Source organism: Saccopteryx bilineata, chromosome 1 (genome assembly GCF_036850765.1).
Source record: "Saccopteryx bilineata isolate mSacBil1 chromosome 1, mSacBil1_pri_phased_curated, whole genome shotgun sequence".
NCBI lineage: Eukaryota > Metazoa > Chordata > Mammalia > Chiroptera > Emballonuridae > Saccopteryx > Saccopteryx bilineata.
In genome coordinates this window covers 350,957,595-350,974,515 of record NC_089490.1, presented here as the reverse complement: position 1 = coordinate 350,974,515, position 16,921 = coordinate 350,957,595, and the positions used below count along the sequence as shown (strand labels likewise).

The 16,921-nt window shown below is 39.3% G+C and overlaps 1 protein-coding gene across 1 annotated transcript; it reads left to right on the top strand.

Annotated features, from left to right (window-relative positions):
* The first annotated feature begins 4,871 nt into the window (after positions 1-4,871).
* On the top strand, positions 4,872-6,223 carry LOC136320614 (hemoglobin subunit beta). Its single transcript, XM_066253775.1, has 3 exons — positions 4,872-5,028; positions 5,144-5,366; positions 5,971-6,223. Exons 1-3 carry the CDS (start codon positions 4,937-4,939, stop codon positions 6,097-6,099), a joined length of 444 nt encoding a protein of 147 aa, XP_066109872.1. The 5' UTR covers positions 4,872-4,936; the 3' UTR covers positions 6,100-6,223.
* The last annotated feature ends 10,698 nt before the right edge of the window (positions 6,224-16,921 follow it).

The window sequence follows — 16,921 nt, the reverse complement described above, 5'->3', positions numbered from 1 at the left end:
CCCTGACTGGGGATCAAACTGAGATGTTTGCACACTGGGCTAATGCTCTACCCACTGAGCAAACTGGCCAGGACCTGAATAGAATCCTAACAACCATGAACTCATATTTCAGAAGTAGAGACACCTCAGGGAAATATTAGGGAGGTTACTTCCACAATTTTGATCACAGAAAAGCCTTTGTAAGAATCAGATATTTGGAGAAAAAAATTTTGAGAGAATTTGAAAGAAGATGGAAGAACATGTGGATTTCGTGGTCTGGAAAGAAGAAAACAAAGTACCCTTCTTTTCTCTAAATGATCTTGAACAAAACAAAAATATATAAAGAGTTACTATACCCTCTTTTGTTCCTTTACCTCTGGAACTAGCCAATGAATCTAGACAAGAAATTGAGCCTAAAAATTTCAATACTGAAGACAGAAATAAAACTTAACAAATGAGTTCAACTACCCTATTTCTAAACTCTTCTGTGCTTGTTATTATGAGTTCTGCTCTTTTCATGATGTTTTCTACTTTGTTTAATTTAATTAATTTAATTTAATTTTTAAAGTGATGTTAAACAGAAATAACCAAGAGATTGTGCATCTTGGAGAAAAGAAAAACAAAACAAAATTCTTCAATCAAGGAGTATATATAAGATTAGATTGCTGATATAGTCTTGGGGATTTTAGAATTGAACACTAGAGCATGTAAAAAAGTGTTCTAGTTGAGGTGATTATCTATCTATCTATCTATCTATCTATCTATTTATTTTAAGTGAGAGGAGAGGAGACAGAGAGACAGACTCTCTCATGCACCCCAGATTGGGATCCACCTGGCAACTCACGTCTGGAGCCACTGCTCAAATCAGCTGAGCTCTCCTCAGCATCACCTAGGCTGATTGATGTTCAGACCAACCAAGTCCCTGGCTACAGATGGGAAGAAGGAGAAAAGGGACAGTGGAGAGGGAGAGAAACACATGGTCACTTCTCATATGTGCACTGACCGGGGATCAAACAAGGAACTTCCACAGGCTTGGCCAATGCTGGGCAAACCGGCCAGGGCCTCAATTTTTTAAACAAATGATAAAGCCACATATCTCAGGATGAATGCCATAATTCCTTTGATGGAAGTTAATACTTATCCTCTTAGTCATACTCAGACTGGCGTCATTCTGATATAGAACATTAGGAATTAGGTAACCTTGATAGATAGGGGTAAAGGAAAGAAACTTCAGTCTTGGAGATGTATGTGTGTGTGTGTGTGTGTGTGTGTGTGTGTGTGTGTCTGTGTCCATGTGTTTGTGAGTGTCTGTGTGTATCTGTGTCTGTGTGTGTGTTTGTCTGTGTCCATGTGTGTGTTTAGTGTTCAATAAGGCTAGAATCAAAGTAAAGCAGACATCCCTGGTACCCCTTCACAGGACAGATGTCAGATCACACTGGCGAAGATGGCAGTGGACCTAAGAAGCTTTTCGGAACAGCTAAGGAACCACAACAAAGAATTGATGCTTCTCATCTCTCTCCCTTCCAGTCTGTCTGTCCCTGTCTGTCCGTCTCTCTCTCTTTCATGTGCACATATGCCCTCTAAAAAAATACAAAAAAAAAGAACCTTTTTGGAACCATTGAGTGCTGATTTGGATTTGAGTCTGAGACTATTTAAGCAACCACATTTATCACAATTTTTACAAGAAATTTCTTATTTTTGTCTGGCATGCCTAAGCTTTTGATGTCTTATTACAACCTTGCAGGTTTATCCTTGCAGGGTTATGGGTAGTAGAAAGAAAAGTCTGTTTCACTCTTCAGTCATACAAAGTAACAACAGTGAGAGAAAGTAACAACTTCTTCCCTGAAACCAGGACCGGGGTAGCTGCCGCTACCTAGAGTATAAAATTGTGGCCTATAGGTCCTGGCCAAAGAAGACTTAGGGAAAATAACACAATATAAAATTTTAGGAGAACACATTTGAGAACAGAAAATAATAGAGGAAGTCTTTAAGTAGGGTCTAATTTCTATTGCTCAAGATGGCACAAATAGTAACTTTGACATGTAGCTCTTTACAGAAAAATGTAAATGTACTCTGTACTATTAATTATAAGATCTTTGAATATTAAGAGTTTCTAAGGCCCTGGCCAGTTGGCTCAGCGGTAGAGCGTCGGCCTGGAGTGCAGGAGTCCTGGGTTTGATTCCCGGCCAGGGCACACAGGAGAAGCTCCCATCTGCTTCTCCACCCCTCCCCCTCTCCTTCCTCTCTGTCTCTCTCTTCCCCTCCCGCAGAGAGGCTCCATTGGAGCAAAGATGGCCAGGGTGCTGGGGATGGCTCTGTGGCCTCTGCCTCAGGCACTAGAATGGCTCTGGACGCAACAGAGCGACGCCCCAGAGGGGCAAAGCATCGCCCCCTGGAGGGCATGCCAGGTGGATCCCGGTCAGGCACATGTGGGAGTCTGTCTGACTGCCTCCCCGTTTCCAGCTTCGGAAAAATGAAAAAAAAAAAAAAGAGTTCCTAAAAAACACATTCTAACATTTCCTAGAAGACCTTCTTGCCCATACATATGCCTGGCTTATGATAACAAAAATGTAAAATAAGGTTTTGAAAATGATCTAAATGTAAAACAATAATAAAGCTAAAAAAGGTTTAAATGTAAATAAAACAAAACTCAAAATATAAAGGTCAAGAAATGGTGTTTGTTGTTGCTGTTAACATTTAAAACATTTAAAAGACCTCTTCCCAGAAGTCAACATGTGGATTCTTTCCCCAGTAAGATCATCTTTGCTTTAGGATTTTAGATAAGGATGAATAAAAACAAAAAATACTCAAATTCTATCTTTTATACCTATAATTTTTATGCATATTTGATTCTGACCTAACCTTCAGGTAAGCGGACAAGAACTAAGCCCTTCCTACATGTCTGAGAATAATCTGAGTGAGCTTCCTCACAAGGACTTGCTGGGGCTTGGGACAGGGGAAAGGAGAGAAGAATCTTCATTTATCCAGCACTAGTGAAGGAAGTATTTTGGAAACTGGAGGAATGGAAGCAGGATATTATGAATTTATTTGGAATGACTAATAATAAGAAAGTTCTTTTCTTCTGATGCACCTAAAAATGTTTCTGTAGTTGGAGTTTCAAAGTATTAGAGCTGAAAAGATGCAATTGCTATTACATATTTGTAGTCGGTGCTGGCAAAGGAGAGAGACAGGTGATTCTAGACACGAAAGCAGGTGAATCAGAAGAGAATAAGGCAGGAGAAACATGGAAAGTTAATAAAATGGTATGGCCCTTTTCTTACTGAATGGAAATGAAAGTTCAGGAAGAGGGGAAGATGCAGGGGGCAGAGACGATGAAAACTAGGGAAGACGACTAGTAAGGCCTGAGGGAACTTGAAGATCCTTTGCTAGGCTTAGAAATAACTCGCTACTTTTGATCTTTTCATTGCATCTTTAATAACAAGGAGCAGAATTCTACACTTCAGAATAGCCTGAAAAGTTAACAGAATTTATTACATGGAGGAAAGGTGCTTCAGGCAATTTGTGGGCGGGCAAGGCTTGGGTTTCAGAAATCCTGTAGAGCCTGATCAGGCAGTGGTGCAGTGCATAGAGTGTTGGCCTAGAATGCTGAGGACCCACGTTAGAAACCCCAAGGTGAGCTTGAGCACAGGCTCATCTGACTTGAGTTGGGGATCTCAGGCTTGAGTATGGGATCATAGACATGATTCCAAAGTTTCTGGCTTAAACCCAAGATCACTATTTGAGCAATGGGTCACTGGCTCAGCTGGAGACCCCCCAGTCGAGGCACATATGAGAAAGTAATCAATGAAGAACTGAGGTGCTGCAACTATGAGTTGATGCTTCTCATCTCTCTGTCCTGTAGAGGTAAACCTGTCGAGGTAAAAGAGTACATTTTAGTAAAGAAAGGCAAACAAAATAAATAGAGAAGATGAGACCACTGGTAATACATTTGAATCAGAGAAATGATTATACATAGAGCATTCTTGGTGGCCTAAGGGAAATTAATACATGAGCCAAGGCTGGAGTGCCTTTCCTCTTTCCCTTCCTTCATTTATGTCAGGGATAAGCTTCTCTGTTCTCTCAAGACACATTCCCAGATCAGTCCAAAAAGAAATGAATTATACTATGTCTTATATTATGTTTCAAAATATATTATACTTAGTTTTTGAAAACATTGCTTACCTCAGTATCACTAATGATTCTGGGTTATAATTGATTTTTCACTTATTTGCATTTCTTACAACATTGAGAGATCTCTATGTTTCCAGCCGTGAACTCCTTAATCTAATAAAGTAGCTATTTCACAGCAAACTCTTGATTTAATTTATTCTAGTTTTTATTATCATTTATTTGGTTTTATGATTAAATTAAGAAGAAAAATAAATGAGTAAGTCTATATTTTCTTACCGGAAGGATTTAATCCAAACCAAGAAAAGGATGGCATACTTAGAACTGTGGCAAAGGTTTCATCCATGCTGTTCTTGTAAATATTTTGTGTATTCTGAAGGCACAAGAGAACATACACTCATATACTCTTAAGTTGAACCATGACAGGCACATCCTTTCCACTTTCTGAACCTTGGACTCTTCATTTGTAGAATAAGAAAATTGAGGAGACACTCTCTAAGCAATGACCTGGCTGAGATTCTAAAAATAATGTAAGTAAATTTTCCAAGGAGGGTGATTTTTTGTAGCAATTGGGACTGCTGGACAGGACCTGGATATACCTAGAGAGAGGGTTGAAATCTGAAGGCAGACTCAGAACTGCCAAAGACAGGTGCAGCTGTCATGACTCAGTCTTCACCCTGCAGAACCACACCCTGGCCTGAGCCAATCTGCTCACAGGAGCCAGGAGGCAGGGGCCAGGGCTGGGCATAAAAGGAAGAGCAGGGCCAGCTGCTGCTTACACTTGCTTCTGACACATCTGTGTTCACTAGCAACCTTACAAACAGCCAACATGGTGCATCTGACTGCTGATGAGAAGAGTGCCGTCACTGGCCTGTGGGGCAAGGTGAACGTGGATGAAGTCGGTGGTGAGGCCCTGGGCAGGTTGGTATCCAGGCAGGAGGAGAGTGAGTAGAAGCTGGTCACATGGAGACAAAGCAGTCTCCAGTGTTTCCAACAGGCACTGATTCCCTGTGTCTCTGCTGTGTTCACCCCTCAGGCTGCTGGTGGTCTACCCCTGGACTCAGAGGTTCTTTGACTCCTTTGGTGACCTGTCCACTGCTTCTGCTGTAATGGGCAATGCTAAGGTGAAGGCTCATGGAAAGAAAGTGCTGCAATCCTTCAGCGATGGCCTGAAGAACCTCGACAACCTCAAGGGCACCTTTGCCAAACTGAGTGAGCTGCACTGTGACAAGCTGCACGTGGATCCTGAGAACTTCAGGGTGAGTCTCTGGGACACTCAGTGTTCTTTTTTATGGTCAAGCTCCTGTCATGAAGAAAGAGCATAAGGGCAGGATTCAGCTTAGAATGAGAAAGAGGTAATCTGCCTTCATCTCTACGGACTCCACAGGGCCTTTTAGTTGGGGTGTTTGTTTTTTTGCCCCCCTTTTTTCACAACCATTGTTTTCTCTTATTCATTCTTGTTTTATTCTTTTTGTTCTCTGAAATGTCTTCTTTTTTATGTTTTAAGTAAACATTTTAGTTTAAGTGTTTAATTTTTTAAAAATGTCTTGTTCATAATCAACTTAAAATGATCTAATATTTTCTTTTCTTTATCCCTTCCTTTCAAGTGTGTTATTGCTTCCTTGCATGGTTCTAAAGAATAACAGTGATACCTTAAGTTCTGGGGTAAGGCAGGAAGGGAAAGTCATTACCGAGCAAAAATTCAGGCTGATCTAAGTAAATTTGCATCAATAGTAGCAAAAGAATCCCACCTATCTTTCTGTTTATATTGAGAAAGCACTGCCTGGGATGAGCTGGGACATTTTGATTCTAAGCTGGGTTTTTCTGCTAACCATGGCCGTACCTCTTATCTCTTCCCCACAGCTCCTGGGCAACGTGCTGGTGTGTGTGCTGGCTCGCCACTTTGGCAAGGAGTTCACCCCGCAGGTGCAGGCTGCCTATCAGAAGGTGGCGGCAGGTGTGGCCACTGCCCTGGCTCACAAGTACCACTAAACTTCTTTTCCTGCTTTCCAGAATGTGTCTTTTCCCCCAGAGCCCAACAACTGCTCATGGGAATTTCATGAAGGGATTTGAACATCTGGTTTCTGCCTAATAAAAAGAATTTATTTTCATTGCACTGGTTTTTTAAAATTATTTTTGTACCTTTCACTCACATGGGCACACATAGGAGGGCAGGTCATTTAAAACATAAGAAAATAAGGGGTTATATCACACCTCGGGAGAATATATAGATATCTTTGACTCCAAAATAGAGAGGTTATAAATAGTTAATGTGTGAGAAGCAGACCCTGCTGCTTATTCTTCTTTTCTCTCAGTAAAGGATTCAAGTTGAAGTTTGATTTGGGGGTAAGAATTTTGCTATGTTTTATTTAAATCAATTATTTTGTTTAACTTTTCTTATAAATGTCTTCTCTCTAGTTGTACAGAACTTCACGGCCCTAAGTCATTAAGTTCTCCTGCCTAAATATACCCCTGATCCTCTAAGACTTTTCTCCAGTGTATTCCTGACTCCATTGCTGCTCCTCCCCTCCCTCTTCTGTTACTTCCTTCCATCATCTTATGATGATATGCTTGAAGGACGGGATGCAAGGGGAGGTCATATCACTGCCTCTTCCCCAGAGCTTTTGATAGTCTATATTTGGAAGGAGGGGGCTGCTTATATTGTAAGTGGCTTTTTGTGGCTTGATATTTACTGTTGCCTTGAAATCCTGTCATGAGTTTACACCAAGGGAATTTCATTCTTCTCAAGATATTTTTGCATTCATGTCTGGAAAGTGACTGAGGTCTCTTTTCTTCCTTATCTGACCTGTGATGTCTTCTGTGCCTGTGTAGTCATCAGCATACTCTCACCATCAGCAGCACACTTTGTTATTCCCTCGTGTAATAACCATATATACAGATGCTGTAATATGGAAACAGAATATAAATTTGAAATGGTTCTTATGCCCTCCTATACTCCAATTCAGAGTCTACTTAGGAAAATATTGAAAGTAAGGCTTCTAATAAGTGACTATAAATGACTGTGTACAAAGTTTTATGAGATCAGAGGGTGAAGCTCTCAGCAGAAAATGAATGATAAGGATAAGTTAATACTTCTCAGAAAGAGAAGGAAAAAGAAAAAAAAAAGAGGATGGGGGAGAGAATAGCAAATGCCAAATCACTGACGAGTAGAGTGATATGTTTTGTGAATTTCAAATAAGTAGTAGAGACAATTGAAGCAAAACTGCTTTTGAGGTGATAGAATGGAACAGGATAAGACAGAATAAGACAGGGCAGAATAGCATGAAATATGGATGTGGACATTGGTGAACACAGTGAAAAACATATTTAAACCAGAATTTACAAACAAAAGAATAAATCATCATTCTGCATAAGAGGTGTTTGTACTGTAAATTGACAAGTGAGATAGGGTAGTACAGCAGTTTAGAACATAAGCTTTGCAATCAAACAGCCTGGATTCAAAACATTACCACTCATTAGCTCTGACTTATGGAAGTCACTGATGTTTTCTGAACCTAATTTTTTTTACCTGTAAAATACCCAGAATAATATATATTTTTCTTATGGTGTGACTGTAAAGAGTAAATGAGATAAAGTATAGAAAAAAGTTTATTGCAACATCTAACACTTCACAATGCTTGACACAGAGCTTAGTAAATGTAATCTAAATAGTGTTTGTGTTATAATTATTACTAATGATGAGGTTAGATGTAGGGTCATTAATTAATATTGATGATGATGCTTAAAAGAATTATCTCATTAAAGAAAAAACCAGAGCCAGAAATATTATTCCTTGACTGGTAATATAATATTCATGCCCTCCTCAAACTCATATTCAGAACCTTGTGTAATATGTTCATTATTGAACTGTCAAGCTGAGTGTATCAGCTCTAATTAGGAGACTAAAACCACACTGCAATTTGAGAAAATAAATTTAATTATAAAGAATGTTTATGCCCAGGTTGGATAGTTCAATATCAGAACATTGTGTTGACATACCATAGTTGCTGGTTGGATCCCTGGTCAGGTCATATCAAGAATCAACCAACGGCCTGACCAATAGTGGTATAATAGATAGAGCATTGACCTTGGAGGCTGAGGTCCCAGATTTGAAACCCCAAGGTTGCCAGCACAGGCTCATCCAGCTTGAACTCAGAGCACAAGCTTGCCAGCTTGAGCAAGGGGTCACTAGCTTGAGTGTGGGTTCATCAAAATGATTCAGTGGTCACTAACTTGAGCCCAAAGGTCTCTGGCTTGAGCCCAAGGCCTCTGGCTTGAGCAAAAGGTCAGTGGCTCAGCTTGAGCCCCCTGGTCAAGGCATGTCTGAGAAGCAATCAATGAACAACTGAAGTGACACAGCTACAAGTTGATATTTCTTTTCTCTCTCCTTCCTCTCTCTCTCTCTCTAAAAAAAAATTAATCAGCTGATATATGCATAAATAAGTGGAACAACAAATTGGTGTTTCTCTTTTCTTTTTCTCTCTGTCTCAAAAATCAGTAAAAGTTTTTAAAAATTAAAAAAAATTTAATTATAAGCAGTAATTGGAAAAATGAAAGATTAGTCAATAGGAGTATAGAGAACTCTGAAAACGTAAGAATAAGAGACATAGAGAACAGTCTCTGTTCCCAGTTATAAGATAGAGCAATCAATAAGAAACAATCTGAAGGAGGTCTTTCTCCTGGGACTGGGTGACACCTCTAAGTGAGAGCATGCCCTAGGCTCAACAAAGATTAAACAATTTTTGAGACTGCAAAGCTGCCCAAGGGAAGATACATTAGAAGCCATCCACTGGGGGGTCCCACCTCAGTACTATTTGTTGAGAATCTGCTCCCTGGGGTGCCAGCAGAGGCCACCCATGTAAAGGGACTGAACCTTGGATCTTTATATAAAACTCTCTGAGTGTGTAAGAAGAGAACTGAGTCATGGGAATATTCCAAAAGAACAACACTGTACTATAAAGCTGCCCAACAGGGTATAAAAAGGAAGCTACTTACAGGAGATGCTAGACTGAAACACTGCTGAAAAGCCACATGTGCTGCTAAAAGCTGGCACCACAGAAGCTGAACACCTGGCCATACTTTTGTGTTACAGAGACAGGGATTATTGCAGGATCCTGGCTAGAGGATCACACCGGGAATAAGAAGAGAATCCCTTTCATCTTCTAGGGCCTCTCCAGTATACTCTATGGGCACAAATTAATATTGTGCCAACTGGGAAAAGAGAAGTTTTAAGAGTCTACCTCAATTACCATAGAATAGCCAATTATGAGTGAATCTGAAATTGAGAGGCAATCCATTGATCACTGACACCCTGGCATATAGTAGGTGCTTGTTAGTAAAGTACATAGGATAAGAAAAACCCAACCAGAACTAGCAAATGATAAAGCAATAATATAGGGGCTTATAAAATCAACCACAGAAGAAGAGAAGACTTTACCACTGTTTGGATTCATAATTTTCCTCTGTATAAATTTGATAGATTGTTTTCAATTTATTCAGATGCTGGGCAGAGAAGAGAGGTCTTTTTGTTTTGTTTTGTTTTATTGAAATTTCAAATCCAAACAGAAAGATTGTTTGGATTACTATTTTCCTTTTTGGCTTCAAATTTAATAATGACTATGATAATGATAATTCTAAAATTCAAACACAAGGTTGGGTCCATTACGCTTTTTACTTTATAGCAGATATTCAACATTGCTCCAAAAAGTTTTATTTTCTTTTATTTTTCCAATTATTTTTATGTTTTCATTGCTATTCTTTCTTATGTACTTAAAAACTGTTTGGTGCCAAAGAATTTAACAGATGATACCTTACTAAAGAAGATATACAGTTCCAGTCGAGATGGTTATGTAAGTAAATGCAGTATTCAGAATCTTCCACAACCACATCAAAATTACAATTAAACTACAGAACAACCATCATCCAAATTACCTGAAATCTAGCTGAACAGCTGTTCTATAACTAAGGATATAAGAAAGAGGCCACATCAAAACTAGTAGGAGAGGAGGAGACACAAAATCGGCTGGTACTACACTCAGATGCGGTGGTTAAAAATCAAGAGGGATATCTTGAGGGTGGAGGTTCCTCCTTCGAGTAAGAAGTCTCAACCCCAGACCAGAACCCTAACCCAGGGTTTCAAGACTGGGAAGGTAAATCCCAGTAACTTCTGGCTGTAAATACCAGTGCTGATTATGGCTGAGTGAGACGGAAGGGTGCTGGAGCCCCTGGCATTCCTTTTACCAGGGCCCATGTGCTGACTCACTCCAGCTCATTTACTCTGACCTCCAGAACTGGGGCAGCAGCTTGAGAGGCACTGGGAAAATATGGGAAGGAACTTAATTATTTGGCCTCAAGAGAGGGATAAGAGGAGCAGATTCATCCAGGAAGAACTGCTACAGAAGCCATTATTCCTTTCCTTAGCCCTCCTACCACACAGTGAATAAGCAGGTCACATATCTGAGTCTCCATCAACCTGGCCAACCCTCTTTGATTTTGCCATAGTGAATCCCTGAAGCCACATCTCATTCAATTTGCATGTCCAAAGGCCTGCTTTGGCTTATGGTTTCCTAAAATCTCTCAACAAAACAGCATCTGGCCTCTGTTTGCCCCAAATCTCTACCTAGGTGGTCCCAGACCAGGCACTAGCAGCAGCCAGTGTTGGTTCCCAGCTTGGTCTTTCCCAGGAGCCTCCAAACCTACCACAAGTAGCAGCCATCTGCAGATCTCTTTTTAGTTCATGTCAGGTGACCCCGAGCATGGCGCAGGTGGCAACTGACCTTGGCCTGAAGCTCCCAGGAAGCCCCAGAGCCAGCATATCTGGTGAACAGTTTCATACTACATCAAAGCACCACCAAATTACCTCCATAAGCAACAAATTCAAGGGGTGGTCTCAGCAAGTAACTGGGCTCTGCTGAATTGGGTTCTGTTTTGTGGGTCAACCCTTGCATAGCAGATTCTTTGTGGTGGAAGAGGCCATACCTGCAGTCTATCAGCCTGGGAGTAAATCCTTTCCAATGGTGTGCTAACAACAATGAAGGCTCAACTACAATAAGAGGGTGCACACAGCCCACATGTAGGACGCACCTGGAATGTCCAGCTAAGGACAAATAAAGAGCTTTCCAGACAAGAAAAATCTAAAGGTGTTAATCACCACCAAACCAGTATTTCTACTAGAAATGTTAAGGGATCTTCTTTAAGAAGAAGTTTTAAAAAAGATAAAAAATATGAATAATAAAGTATGCAAATGTATAAAATCTTTAATCAAAAGACATATGGTGGTTGAATGAATAATGAAACAAAACCCACATATGCTGCCTCTATGAGACTCATCTCAGATCAAAAGACACACAAACTGAAAGTAAAGGTATAGAAATGGTATTTCATGAAAATGAAAACAAATAAAAAAAGTTGAGGTAGCAATACCTATACCAAACAAAATCAACATTAAAGAAAAAAAACTGTATAATAAGAAACAAAGAATGACCCAGCAATTTTACTTCTGGATGTCTACCCTAAAAAACCCAAAATGCTAAATCTAAAAAACATATTCATATGTTCATTGCAGCATTATTTACAATAGCCAAGATAAGGAAGTAACCTAAATGCTCATCAAAAGAAGAATGGATAAAGAAGATATGTTTTATATATATGATGTACTATGACTCTGCCATAATAAAGAATGAAATCTTGTCATCTGTAACAACATGGATTGACCTAGAGGGTATTGTGCTGAGTGAAATAAGTCAGACAGAGAAAGACAAATGTCAGATGATTTTACTTATATGTAGAATTTAGAAATCAATATAAACAACAAGCAAAAAACAATAGTCTCATAGAGAACTTTTTGATGGTTGGTAGACAAAGAAATGTTAGAGAGATGAATGAAAAAGGTGAAGAGATTAAGAAGTACGAACTCGCCCTGGCCAGTTGGCTCAGTGGTAGAGTGTCAGCCTGGCGTGTGGAAGTCCAGAGTTGGATATCCAATTGGCACACAGCAGAAGCGACCATCTGCTTCTCCACTCCCCCTTGCTTCTCTCTCTTTTTCTCTCTCCTCCTCCTGCAGCCATGACTCAATTGGAGTGAGTTGGCCCTTGGCGCTGAGGATGGCTCCATCACCTCTGCCTCAGGTACTAAGAAGAACTCAGTTGCTGAGCAATGGAACAATGCCTCAGATGGGCAGAGCATCTCCCCTAGTGGGCTTGCTGGTTGGATCCCAGTTGGGGCACTTGCGGGAGTCTATCTCTCTGCCTTCTCTCCTTCCACTGAATTAAAAAGAAAAAAAATAGAAATCACCTCCTTGCATAACAATCCATAGCAGCTACTTAAAAAAAAAAAGAAAAAAAAAAAAAGACATACACACTGATAGTTACAGAATAGTCACAGGAATATAAATCATAGCATAGGGAATATATTCAGTGTTTTTTTGTTTTTTGTTTTTGCTTAATCTCTTCACCTTCTCTTATCCAGTCCTCCAAACCCTCTGCCCTCAGACAGCTGTCAGTATGTTTTATGTATCCATGTCTCTGTTTCTATTTTGTTTGTCAGTTTAATTTGTTCATTAGATTCCACATATAAGTGAGATCATATGCTATCAGTCTTTCTCTGACTGACTTATTTCACTGAGCATAATAATCTCCAGGCCCATTCATGCTGTTGCAAAAGATAAGAGTTTCCTCCTTTTTATGGTCCTGAAGTATTCCATTGTGTAAATACACCAAAGCTTTTTTATCCATTCATCTATTGATGGACACTTGGACTGCCTCCATATTTTGTCTATTATAAGTAATACTGCAGTGAACATAAGATGCATATATTCTTTGGAATTTGTGTTTCAGGATTCTTAGGATTCCCAGAAGACTTGGTAGGTCATAAGGCAGTTACAGTTGAGGAAACTACATAGTGCTTTCCACAGCGGCTATACCAAACTTCATTCCCACCAACAGTGCATGAAAGTTCCCTTTTATTCCACATCCTTGCCAATACTTGTTATTTGTTGATTTATTGATGAAAGCAATTCTGACAGGTATAAGGTGGTATCTATCTCATTGTGGTTTTAATTTGCATCTCTCTGATGATTAGTGACATTGAACATTTTTTCATGTCTATTGGCCATCTTTGTGCCCTCTTTAGAGAAATGTCTATTCAGGTCCTTTGCTCATTTTTTAATTGTATTGTTTGTCTTTCTGTTTTTGATTTATATAAGTTTTTTATATATTTTAAAAATTTACCTCTTATTATATTTATCTTTAGCAAAAATGCTCCCCTATTCTGTGGGTTCACTTTCATTTTGTTGGTTGTTTTATTTTATATATATATATTTTTGCTGTGCAATAGCTTTTTAGTTTGATGTAGTTCCATTTGTTTTGTTCCTTTGTTTCCCTTGTCCGAAAAGATAAATCAGCAAAAATATTGCTATGAGAGATGCACAAGATTTTATTGCCTAATTTTTCTAAGATTTTCATGATTTTGTATATTACATTTGTTTTTTTTTAATCTATTTTACATTTATTCTTGTGGATTGTGTAAGTTGGTGGTCCAGTTTCACTTTTTTGCATGTACCTGTTCATGTTTCCTAACACTATTTATTGAAAAGACTGTCTTTACTCCATTGCTTGCTCTAGCTTCCTTTGTCAACTATTAATTGACCATAAAGGCATAGGTTTATTTCTGGGATTTCTGTTCTGTTTCACTGATCTATATGTTTGTTCTTATGCTAGTACCAGGCTATTTTAATTATAATGGGCTTGTAGAATAGCTTGATATCAAGTACTGTGATACCTTCAACTTTGTTTTGTTTGTTTTTCATATTTGTTCAATTGGTTGCTTTCAGTTTCATATTTCACATATGAGTGAAATCAGATGGTTTTTAACTATTTCTGTCTGACTCATTTTGCTTCATATGATATTTTCCAGGTTCATTCACTGTTGCAAATGACAGTGTTTCATTTTTTTTTGGCTGGTTGAGTAGTATTTCATTGCATATATGTACCACATATTTTATGACCAGTATTTATTGAAAGTCGTTTCATGTCTTGGCCACCATAAATGATGTTGCAATGAACATGGGGGTACATGTATATCTTTGGGAATACATATTTTCTAATTTTTTGTATATGAAAAGTTATTCAACTTCAGTAGCTATCAGGGAAATGTAAATGAAAACTACAATGAAATACTACCTCAAACTTCTTAGAATTGCTATTAAAAATAAGACAATTTATAACAAGTGTTGGAAAGGTTGTGGAGAAATAAGAACTTTCATTTACTGCTGGTGATAACTTGAACTGGTACAGCCACTATGTACGAAGGCTCCTAGGTTCCTAATTTTATTTTATTTACTTATTTTTTAAGTGAGAGGAAGGGAGATAGTGAGTCAGACTCCCACATGCACCCCAACCAGGATCCACCCAGCAACCCTTGTCTGGGGCCAACGCTTGAATCAACCAAGTTATTTTCAGTACCTGAGGCTGATGCTTGGGCCAACAAGGCTATCCTCAGCACCCAGGACCAATGCTCAAACAAATCAAGCCACTGGCTGCAAGAGGGGAAGAGGGAGAGAAGGTGGAGAGGGAAGGGAAGTGAAGCAGATGGTTGCTTCTTTTGTGTGCCCTGACCAGGAATTAAACCCAGGACATCCATTATGGGGCCGACACTCTATTCACTGAGCAAACCAGCCAGGGCCTGGAGGTTCTTTATTTTAATTAAAAAAAAAAACTGATTCTGCTGTGTGAATAAATACAATGAACTTTTTATAAATTACTTTTTTATGTACACTTAAAATGAATCTGTATTCTAAGTGACAATTTCTTGAATAATTTTCCTGGTGATCTGAGTGGAATGAAATTAATTTGAGAGACACATTTGGGAAAAATAGAAAACTTTACTATATTGTGTTGTACTACCCATGAAATTAAATGCATTTCCATTTATCCAGATTTTCTTTTATGTCATTTTGGAGGGTGTGACAATATTTATAAAATATATCACACAACTAAAATAAAATGAATCTAAATGATTATAGTTGCAGCCTTGATTTCTCAGATACAAATATTCATTGTTCATTTTACTTTGTTCCAAAAGAAAAATTAAACTTAGAATACTTTATCTCCATTTCTCTCCTTTTGATACATTATTTTTGTTAAATATTTTAAACATTCTGTACAGTTTTGTCCCCCTAAATTTCCAATTATATTGCCTGGCCAGGCAGTGACACAGTGGATAGAACATCAGACTGGGACACGGAGAATCCAGGTTTGAAACACCAAAGTGGTCAACTTGAGTGCAGGCTCATCTGGTTGGCACAAGGCTCACCAGCTTCAGCCCAGGGTTACTAGCTTGAGCAGGGGGCCACTCGGTCTGCTGTAGCCCCCTGGTTAAGGCACATATGAAAAAGCAATGATTGAATTAGCAACTAAGGAGCTGCAACAAAGAATTAATGCTTCTCATCTCTCTCTCTTCTTGGCTGTCTGTCCCTCTCTCTGCATCTGTCACCAAATAAATAAATTAATTAATAAAATTCAATTATTATTACTTTAATCCAATGGTTCTCAAACTTTTTTAAGTCGAGGTGCATTTTAAAATTCTACAAATAATTGTAGGCAAACTATATACAAATTTCTGAGAAATATGTTATAATAATTAAGTCAAATATTAAAGAAAAAAGTAAAGTTCAAGCATGCTTTTATGGTAATTAAATGAAATAAATATGACAAAATTAAATTTATTCTGACATTAAAAAACATTTTTATGTTACATTTTCTGAGTTATACTTTTTGGAATTTGTAAAAAAGAGGGGTTAAAAAATAAAAATAAAAATGTCAGAGAAATGGTGCTGTGAGGAGTGCTCCCGATACCTCTCCCCAAAATTTCAACAAGTTCTACAACCAGAGACAGAAAAATCTATCCCTGAAGCATCTGGAAGTCCCACACACTGAACAAGAAGGTATAATTGGGTGAAAAGTTGGCTAAATATATAATCAACCCTGAAGGAAATAAGACGGAGAACAGAACACTCCACCTTCCTCACTAACCTGAGCAAGGGCTGCTTTCACTTGGAACTGAAAGAGAGTAGGGGCTGGGGGCATGGAAGGAGCCAGGCTGAAATACAGACTTTCAAGCCGAGAAAAGAGTGTGCCTGCGGCGACTCAGCCCACATGAACTAACGCTGGTGCCAGACCTGGCAAAGGCCGGTGAGCAGCGGCCACCATTACCTCCAATATCCTGGTTGGTGAGTGTGGACAGTGTGTGAGAGGTTCCTCCTAGCACCCTGGGCATAGGAACCCATGTTCCCAAACAGAGGGGCAGGGTCCGAGGCTTCTGCGTGGGTTGCGACCAGAGTCTCGGTGTGGTCCCTGCTTCCCCAACAATAGCGTGTGGGGAGAGTGCAAAAGCAAACTTCCTTATGCCCGGACTTCCCTGGGTGGGCAGGGCGCCCCAGCCAGCCATTCAGGCTAACATCCTAGGGAAGAAAAAATATGGAAGTGCTAGGGGCAGGGGCATGCAGGCAGCTTGCAGACTGTCTCTGGAGCAGATCTGTGGATCCAACCACTGAAATTAGCTTAAACCACAGTCTGCTCACTGCCCAAATGGCTTACGTGGCTCTAGTTGACAATGTCTCTCTCAGATCAGTGATTTAAGACAAAAGGCGTGATATATTTCAGTGCCTCTTGCTCTGCACATAGGTGCAGGGGCAACTTCCTGTCAGCCGATACTGACAGGGTGAAAAACACATTCCTTTGGAACAAACCTCAGAGAACACTGCCGGAGTTAGGCAGGCTAGGCTGTAGGCTTTTTAACAAGAAAGAAGACTGATGAA

Coding starts and splice junctions, on each gene's coding strand:
- LOC136320614 (XM_066253775.1), top strand. CDS start 4,937: ATGGTGCATCTGACTGCTGATGAGAAGAGTGCCGTCACTGGCCTGTGG. Junction 5,029..5,143: donor GGTGGTGAGGCCCTGGGCAG/GTTGGTATCCAG, acceptor TTCACCCCTCAG/GCTGCTGGTGGTCTACCCCT. Junction 5,367..5,970: donor TGGATCCTGAGAACTTCAGG/GTGAGTCTCTGG, acceptor TCTTCCCCACAG/CTCCTGGGCAACGTGCTGGT.